Source organism: Triticum urartu, chromosome 3 (assembly GCF_003073215.2).
Source record: "Triticum urartu cultivar G1812 chromosome 3, Tu2.1, whole genome shotgun sequence".
Taxonomy (NCBI): domain Eukaryota; kingdom Viridiplantae; phylum Streptophyta; class Magnoliopsida; order Poales; family Poaceae; genus Triticum; species Triticum urartu.
The window spans coordinates 441,664,218-441,674,373 of record NC_053024.1 but is presented as its reverse complement, the minus strand read 5'-3'; the positions used below and the strand labels follow the sequence as shown (position 1 = coordinate 441,674,373).

The window sequence follows — 10,156 nt, the reverse complement described above, 5'->3', positions numbered from 1 at the left end:
GCTTTTCCTTTTGTTTTCTATTTTCTTTACGTTTCTTCTGTTTCCTTAGTTTTCATGCATTTTTTATTTCTTTTATGGTTTTCACTGTTTTCATTCTTTTGCACTAGTTTTCTTCGTTCTTTTTGTTTTTGTAGGTTTTATTGTATTTTCTTTCTCCATATAGAACAATAATATATTTTATACATGTTTAACATTTTTCAAATACATTTAACAATTAAAGATTTTTTTGTACATGTTGAGCATTTTTCAAAGACATGACTAACATATTTTCTGAATATATATTTTGATGTCAACCCTTTCACATACACATTCAAGATTTTTTTCGTATATATAAGAACATTATTCATTTACATGATCATTATTTTTGAAATTTTTAATACTTATGTCTACTTTCTTCATAAACATTGTACGTTTTTTTATACATCATGAACATTTTATACACAATTTTAAAATTTTAAAATACATAATTAATTTTTTGTAAATGTATTTTTTATGTCTACTTTTTTCCATACTAAATTTTACAATTTTTCTGTGCATCAGAAACATTTTCATATACACATGTAACAGTTTTCGAGTACATGATTAACATCTTTGAAATCATATTTTTGTTATGTCTACATTTTATATAAACATTGTACATTTCTTGTGTACATTTTTCATATACACATCTAACATTTTTCAAATACTACCCATGTAGCGAAATATAAGAAGTATTTGCAGTTTAATTTGCAAATACGTCCTATATTTTGATAGGGGGGAGTACATGATTAACATTTTTCGTTTTTGATAAAGTGCGATTCTATTATCTTAAAATGTAGCATCAAGTGGATACAAAGCATTATGAGTAACACCCGGCCTCTGCATAATTAGGATGCACACAATCAAATCCGAAAGTCCGACAAAAATTCATCAAATAAAAACCGACAAATTGACAATAATAGAGTCCTATAGACCTACATTATGCCTATGTCAAAGGAGGTGGTGGATCGATCCGAAGGTTATGTTGCCACCTCCATACTTTCATAGACACCTGGTCCAATCGCGTACACACTGCCTTAAATAGCGGTTGGTACTTCGGTCGTTCTAGAATAGACCACATATATAGAGAGTGCGTACACCGAAAAATAACCTGCAAAAGGGAAGCATTTTGTATTGAAAATTAAATCATTTCTACATAGTCACAGTGACCAAATTAAGGCATACACTCCCTCCCTTATTAGCATTTTGGAACTATTTGAAATACCGTCCAATCAATAACCAAAAATATTGGCAACATTTGTGGGCGGATGCAAATTTAATGCTATTTAGATGAGTGACCACGTAGAACGTGCAAACTTGCATTGAAAAAAAGGTGTTTGATTGTCTCGTCATGAATACAAAAACAACATTTCTTACTCCCTTGTCAATTGCATCGTGCGAGATTGTCTTTAGTTAACATAACTCCCCTACGAAGATACCACATAAAAAATTTCACTTTTAGTGGAATCATGGACTTCCAAATTTTCTTGTTATTACTGACTGGTACCTTAGAATGTGTGAGTGCATAGTACATAGAGTCTACAGTGAAAGACCCGGATATAGTAAGGTTCCAGCGAAACACATCCTGACCTTGTGTCAGGTTAATTGAATCCAGTCTGGATAAAAGATTATGCCATGACACAAGTCGGGGGCAATCAAATCCCGCCTGAACAAAATATTCGGTAGGGATGAACTGAGCACCTATGCAATAGTATTATTCTTATCGCAAGCAATGTTGTATAAGGCTGGATATTGTTCTCGGAGACTAGCCTTGCCTAGCCATATGTCTCCCCAAAAATGAATCTCCGACCCGTCTTTTATCGCGAAAGACCCAAAGCGAAAGAGATGTTTCTTTGTCGCCATTGGGCCAGCCCAGAAGTGCAAGTCACCGGGTTTCCAAAATGCTTGAGACACCGCCTTTTGACCTAGATACTTGTTGTGCAAAATGGTTTGCCAAACACTATCCTCAGTAAGAAATTTGAATAACCATTTACTGAGTAGGGCCTCATTCTTGACCTGCAGATCATGAATGCCAAAGCCACCTTCGTCTTTCACCCTACAAACGACGCTCCATTTGGCCAGCTTGTATTTTTTTTTCACCATCTCCTTGCCAAAAGAACCTAGATATAAAATAGTCCAGTTTTGTAGGACCTTTTTTGGAAGTTGGACGAAAGAAAACATATAGAGAACCATATTTGTGAGGACATAGTTAATCAAAACCAACCGTCCCCCAACTGATAGCAGTTTGCCTTTCCAACTGCTTAACCGTTTCTTTAGACACTCCTTTACATGCTTGCACTCCTTAATGGTGAGGCGTCGATAATGAATCAGTATTTCCAGATATTTAATCAGGAATTGGCCATGTGCGCAACCAAAAAGGTCAGCATAATTGGCCGTTGCCTCAACGGCTTCTCCAAAGCAGAACAATTCACTTCTATGAAAGTTTATTTTGAGACCCGACATTTTCTGAGTTTCAAATTTCGAGCCTTGTCCAGATCATGTTTCATAAAAAGAATTGTGTCATCGCCATATTGTAAAATAGAGAGGCCACCATCCACAAGGTGTGGACTACTACTACAATCTGACCGTCCTACTTTGCGTGTTCAATTGGAATAGCCAACATGTCAGCAACAATGTTAAATAACATTGGGAACATGAACTCATCCTGCCATAGGCCTTTTTTATCTGAAAGTAATAGCCTACCTCATCATTTACTTTAGTGGCAATATTACCTCCAGTTATAAAATTTTGGGTCCACTGATGCCATTTATTTGAGAAACATTTCATTATTAGGGTGTGTTGGAGAAGGACCATTTCACCTTGTCATAGACTTTTTTTAAGTCAATTCTGAATATCACTCCACTCATGTTTTTTTGATGCATCTCATGGACGGTCTCATGCAGGACTACTACACCATCAAGTATATTCCTTCCTTACATGAACGCCATTTGAGATGGCCGGACAACATGGTCAGCTACTGCGTTGAACATATTGTACATTTTTTTTCATATATACCTTTTGATGTCTATTTCTTTAATACATATTGTACATTTTCCGTATACATCAAAAACATTTTGCTATACATGTTTAACATTTTTCAGTTTGATCAGGCGTCGAATAGAGGGTCTCTTGATCGGTTGCATAAAAAAAGACAAGAGTGATCAAGCGTCGAAGGCCCAGGCAAACGTTGCGGGTTCTTCTTCCCCAGTTCCTCTCCATCTTGCTCTGATTCTGTAGCCACCAAATTGCATCGAACCAGACTACCAGAGAAGCAAATTGAGTCATGAATCGACCGACAGTGCTGACACACTGACACTGGTCCTGCCAATCCGCCTCAACCCTCAATCATGAACTGCTTGGCATGAAGATCCAAGTGCAGTCATCTCACAAACTATTGGATCACCCAAGACTCCAACCGCATGGAAAAACCAATGATCAAATCAGAACTGACGAAAGCAGCTTATGCTTCTTGCCGCTTCGCCCCGAACGTCAGTCACCATATATAGAAGAAGAACTAAAGAACCAACGCAACGCAATACAACGGCAGCACGGCTACAAATAGCACACTCAACTCAACGGCAGCACGGCCACAGCGTCCCTGAGCCCTCTAACTACAACCATCCCAGCGAACAGCCGCAAATTGTTTCTTTCTCTCTATCTCTCTCTCTCTCTCTCTCTCTCTCTCTCGCCATGCTCGAATAATCTGATATCCCACGCTTACATTATCACTACTACTACCTGCGGTTCTCTTTGATCACCGCCGCTGTCCTACTCTTCAGTCGCCGCAACTCGACGACAACGACGCTGATGTTGTCCTTGCTGCCGCGTGCCATGGCGAGCTCCACCAGCAGCGCCGCGGCGTCGGCCGCCGTGCTCCCGGCGACGGACTCGGGGTACTTGGAGGCCGCGCGCCCACTTAGGCAATTTCTCGCGATCTTGCAGGCGATGTCATTGGACACCACATCCCACAGGCCGTCGCTTGCCAGTACGAGGAACTCGTCTTTGTCCGTCCGGTCCATGACGGTGACTTCTGGTTCCGCTATCACATATGGTTTCAGGTAATAGTCTCCTGAGATGGGCAACCATAAGGAATTCAGAACAGTGCATAATTTGTGAGATGTATATCTATTACTCCCTCCGTTCCTAAATGTAAGTCTTTTTAGGGATTCCACTACAAACTACCTACCTACAGATGTAGGTAGACATATTTTAGAGTGTAAATTCACTCATTTTGCTCCGTATGTAGTCCATAGTGGAATCTTTAAAAAGACTTATATTTAGGAACGGAGGGAGTATGCATAATACTCGTCAAGTTGTAACTAGGCTACTGTCAGTTTCCTTGCCAAAGCTACTACGTACCAATGTTAATATTTTCAAAACAACTATAGCACTGTCAATCTCAGCTACAAATATTTAACTTGTGCATATATGTCTGCCGACAAGAAATGTACAGATCAAGACGGTACAGCATCGTACCGATTGACCTCGAAGTCGCGAGCACTCCCAGGATACGGTATCCATTCCAGTTAATGACCTTGCCACCAGCTGCTTCTACTCTTTCCATTTCGTCAGGTCGGTCTGGCTGTGTACCGTCAAAACAAGAGAAAGACATCAACGTTCCCACACACTACTGTCCTACAAAGTTGGAATTGCAGAAGAAGCGAAATTGTTCAAGAGGAAGTTATGCCAGCAAAGAGAAATTCCCTAATGTCTTTGCATGGACAAGCAATAGACACGATTAACATACAGAACCACCAGCTTGCATTGCAAAATGATGGATATGATGAGAAATCATGCTTTTGTATAAAGTTGCTACCGCGGAAAGAGCACGTTGGACGAAAGTCAGCCGGATAACTAAAGGCAGAATGACACATCAACTATCTGCATTGAGGTTTTGAAAACAAGATGTTCTAGTTGCGGATATATCAAGCCATATCAAGTGCATGCGACAAGGGACTTCCGCTCTTCAAGTATTATTGCCAGAGTACCAAACAAGACAAATTGTCTATCACCAACCTTAACCAGTTGAGTAGCATTGCATTGTGCTAGTACCTTGCCACCGCTTAGATACAAATCTAAATAAAAATGATCAACGCGGCTACATATTTGTGTTTTTGTTGAGCAAGATAAGGCTTCACAAGCTCTGCTTGGGGAAAAATATTCCTATTGTTTTGAAGCAGCACCTTGAATCAACTAGTTTCATTTATGAACAGATGCAAAATTGTGCACAATCTCTGCATCCTGTATCATTACAGTAAAACCCTGGCGCATCGTGTTGGTCCCCACAATGACTACGAAAACACATAGCTGACTAATGGCAATGCTTAAAGCAGCAGTCTGGCAACACTTTCATAAACGACCAGCATACTTGATATGACTTGACAGACCTGCATCTAAAGCAAATTATTTTCTCAATCTCAATAGTGTCCATAGTACATCGCTTGCCAAGACACCCACCTCAACTTCGGTGAGCATTTCGCTCTCCATTACTGTCTGGACTAAATTACTAACTGCCCGTGTGTTGCAACAAGGGCATACATATTCTAGTGGTTCAACACCAATCGTGTCCGACATAAATCTTATACCCATCGCATTCTAGATTTTGGTAAGATTTGATTTGAGTTGAGTATGGGTAAGGGTAAGGGAAGGCAAGAGAATTTTTGATTTAGTTGAGGTTCTGGTAAGGTTTAGCTAGGCACACATTGTATCACAACCTTCTGAGATGTTTAACCCAAGAACCATGTACACGGCACTTGCAAAGCTGCTATCGCTCCAAATAATTTGAAAAGGAAAGACCATTAGGCTTAAGCATTAATCTTTAACATCACTCTGCATCGGAACAGATGGATGGATGAGATCTGGCAATGGTTTAGACACAGAGAACCCTAAGTGTGTCTATGGAGGCCAACTCGGTCCTGCCTATTATACTCTATGATAGTGGCATAGTGCTAAGCACGCGACTGGTAAATGGGCTTGACAAATACCTTAACTTTGAGTTACAAGTGAGAAGTTAGCTATTGCATGTTGTTTCAACCATGTTGAGTGAAATATTGCCGGAAATACAGTCTAAGCTAATTTCCTTCTCCCCGGTTTAGCCAATCGACGTCTGAGCTGCTGTCCTACTGCACAAGCAAGACATCATCTGAAGATAGCTTGACACTTAACAGAGGAAGCCATCAGACCGAGCCACTGTCTCTCACACATTATTACCCCCTCCGTTTCTAAATAGAAGTCTTTTTCAAGATTTCAGATATGGAATACATATTTTGCTCCATATGTAGTCCATACTGAAATCTCTAAAAAACTTACATTTAGAAACCGAGGGTGTATTTTCGAATTATGTGCGTACTTTTCTAAACTAGAGCTAACGACCTAAATCATCATAAACTCATAAACTTAATTTCAATTCAGGAGCTACTTAACACACATACAGTGTGTTCTCTCACGCATGTATTGAGGTGTATACTCCCAACCAAACCATACAGACGTACGGCCAGAGGATCAAAAGAATGGCCGCCAAACCAACTTTGCACCAACCAAATTCAATCGACACACATTTGGCAACCAGGCAGAGAAGGTGCCTTAGCCCAACGGAGAAACCTCATATACGTGTCGTGCCGACGCCTTTTCGGCACGATTAGCACCTACTCCCTCCGTCCGGAAATACTTGTCATCGAAATGGATAAAAAGGGGTGTATCTAGAACTAAAACACATCTAGATACACCCCCTTTTATTCATTTTGATGACAAGTATTTCCGGACGGAGGGAGTACAACCTACCAGATATCACCAGAGTTTTTCCCTCAACGATCCGACCAGGGAGCTGGGGTAAGAGAGTTCCGGCGAACTCATGCGTTTTGCACATGACACAGGGTGACGCAGTCCACTAGTCCCACACGACCGCCCAAATAATGAGTGTTTGCGTTTGTACTGTGTTAAATAAAAACTTCTAATATGGACACCAACCCATCATCGCCCATGGAACACACGAGACGTCCCCGTTTCGACACGCCCGCGCGCAAAAGCAGGGGCTGGAGCGGCGGAGGCGACACCTGTAGCCCGGGGGCCGGAACGGAAACAGATCTCGCGGAAAAGATGGCGTGAACCGGCGATTTATCTGACCCTGTTAATTTGAACGGACGGATGCGTGGCAGCGTCGTGTCGTGTACCTTGTGGTCGGAGGAGAGCGGCACGGGGACGCCGCCGCGAGAGAGCACGGCGCGGGAGTCGCCGCAGTTCGCGACGACGATGCGGCGCGGGCCCACGACGGCCACGACGGCGGTGGAGCCCACCGTCTGCTCGCCGGTGTCGGTCCCGTCGTCGACGCCGACCTCGCCGTCCACCCGGGCGAAGCAGGCCGTCATGGCCTCCTTCCACCGCGCACCGTCCTCGTCGTCCTCGGCCTGACGCTGCCCTTCGCCCCCGGGCCGCAGACGACGAAGCCGCACCTCCTCCGCGAGCACCAGGTGCATCCGCAGCCGGCACGCCTCCGCCACGCGCGACCCGCCGTGCCCGTCGTACACCGCGAAGAAGCCCTCGTCCCCTGCCCCGTACTCCACGTCGCCGCTGCCCTCCACCCCCGCCGTCTCGGCCAGGAACGGCGCGGCGACGGCCACCGCGTCCTCCATCTCCCGCCGGCGCCCGATCACGGACACCGCTCCGTGCGACACGCACGCCGAACACCTAGACGCCACCGGCACCACCTTCGCGGAGTCAGACGAGTCCGAGGAGCTGTCCGGCGCCGGCCGCACCCGCTTCGCACCCTCGTCCTCCGCGGCCGCGGACGCCGTACGTCCCAGCCGCCGGAGCTCCAGCCGGCGCCGTCGCGCCGAACGGGCCACGGTCATCAGCTTCCTGTCGGCGGCGAGGAGCTCCCGTGCATGATCTCGCTTGCTCGTCTCGCTGCTCATTTCCTTCGCCGGAGAGAACAAAAAGAACTGTGGGCGTGGGACGGCGAGGCGCCTCTAATACCCGCGGCCACGGGAGGAAAAAGGTTAGACAGCGCTCCAGGGCCGTCCGATTGCCCGTAGATGGCCCCGATACGTGACAGCGAGGGCGGGAGCCGTATCCGGACGTGGATCTCGCGGGCCTGGACGTGGACGGCGGCGATGAGCCGGCGGCAGGCGCGTGGCGAGCGCGATGAGCGGCTCGGAGTCTCGGGGCTCGCGGACGGGCGTGGTACGCGCGGCTCATATGGACCGTGGAGAGGGGCGTCGGCTTCTGGCGGCGGGTCCAGGCTTTCTAGTCGCTTGCGGTGCTTGTGGGGAGGGTCCAGGGAACGATCTAACGTTTGGCGCTTTTAGGTAACGCGTGGGACCTGAATTGAAAGTGGGAGGGGTTACGTGGATGGGAGAGGAATGACGCCTGTGGGGCATGTTGTGCAGTTTTGACTGGTAGACAAGAACTGGTAGATGCACACAAGCTGTCACCAAGGTTTTGGACCCCGATGAAAATAAAATCTCATGAAGCATTGAGGTTTTTGGTTACTGTGGAGAACGCAATTTTGAATACATTTTAAAATTGGATAATATTCAGTCAAAATTCAGTTAAATTCACTGTTTTTGGGATATCCTGCTCGGTAAGGTGATTTCTCGTGGGCATCAATCTGCCCCCGTAACCGAATTTCTCAAGCGGTAACCAAAACCCTAGCTGTCACTACTCACCCAAGACCTCTTTGATTCAAATGATTCGTGACGGTACTTTTGAAGATTTTGATCCTTAGATTTTTTTTCCCCTACACACAACGTTGGACTCGTAGGAATGTAATCCAAGATTCACTTGATCTAGATTTCATAGATACATTTTCATCCACTTCAATCTTATATGAAGATTTCTATGTGTTTTCATGTGCTCAATCAAACATCGGAGCAATCCTATATACGAATATGGCAGACACCCTCTTCCTGTGTTTTTTCTACTTTACAAATCAATCAAAGAGGCACTCGTTAGGTTTTGATAGGCATTCACAAATGCATCATCTTCAAAATTGGTACTCCCTTTCTTCGTTTCTGTTAGTCCCCTTGTATTTCAGTCATTTTTTTTATCATAAACTTGGTTAATAAAAACATAAATTATACTCTCCTATCTTAAAATAAAGACGTTTTTTGTTCTAGATTTAGACCAAAAACATTTTATATTTTGAGACAGAGGGAGTATGTAGTAAAATAATACCAAGATAAAAAAGTTCAAATACAAATAGATGATATTTTTAAATAAATAAATATATTTTGCTAGCCCACCCATGGTTAAATTTTATGCAAAATACAATATGGGTTTATAAACTCAAACATAGGAAGTAAGAATGGCACCGGTAATAAATTAGTGATAGGTATCAAACATTTCAGTACTATTACCATCTATAAATCCGGACGGAGGAAGTAATAATGACATTAGTAATAAATTAGTAGCGGGTATACAACATTCGAGAAACCATTTTTTTGTGGGGATGACTTCTGATCTATTCATCACATCATGGCAGTACAAAGACCACAACAGTAACAAAAACTACATCCATATCATCTAACAACGACTGTAAGCATTGAAGTGAGCTGAAGAGGCATCGCCGTCATCGCCCCTCCTTCACAGCAGTCGAACAAACCTTGTTGAAGTAGACATCCAGAAAGTCGACGTGCTAACGCCCCAAAGGACAAACGCACTACACAACAACAACAAGGCATTATAACTTCATTAAATCAATTCACAATCAGTTATATAATGACTATAACTTATTTGAATTCATCGGCACACATTTATCTTTCTATACGCGCCGAAACAGACTCCGTCGTATATAGACATTATAAAAGACAAAAGGCATTTAAAGAGTGCAAAGGTGTTATATTGAAGCCGTCCATCAGTGGTCAGTTACATTCCTTGTGCATCAGCTTATGGTGAAGGAAAACAACAATAATGCAACCGATAGTACACGCAAACGACCGAGAATAATCACCTAGGACGGAGGTAGTTCAGAGACGTCGCCGTCCGACCGCACAGTGCGGGATCACGAGAACTGCGACGGGCGCATACGGAAGGTGCGCGCTGGCAGTAGCCGCGGGATCGATCGGTTGCGGCGAAAGCTACGTGAATCATTGCGATGGCGCCCGTTCACTGGAGCGGCACGAGGCGCGGTACGTCCGGGTCT

The 10,156-nt window shown here is 44.1% G+C and overlaps 1 protein-coding gene across 1 annotated transcript; it reads right to left on the bottom strand.

Annotated features, from left to right (window-relative positions):
- Positions 1-3,438: 3,438 nt before the first annotated feature.
- On the bottom strand, positions 3,439-7,967 carry LOC125544260 (probable protein phosphatase 2C 8). The gene is made up of 3 exons (XM_048707877.1): positions 7,188-7,967; positions 4,495-4,600; positions 3,439-4,087 (listed from the first exon to the last, which is right to left on the bottom strand). Exons 1-3 carry the CDS (start codon positions 7,926-7,928, stop codon positions 3,753-3,755), a joined length of 1,182 nt encoding a protein of 393 aa, XP_048563834.1. The 5' UTR covers positions 7,929-7,967; the 3' UTR covers positions 3,439-3,752.
- Between the last annotated feature and the right edge of the window lie 2,189 nt (positions 7,968-10,156).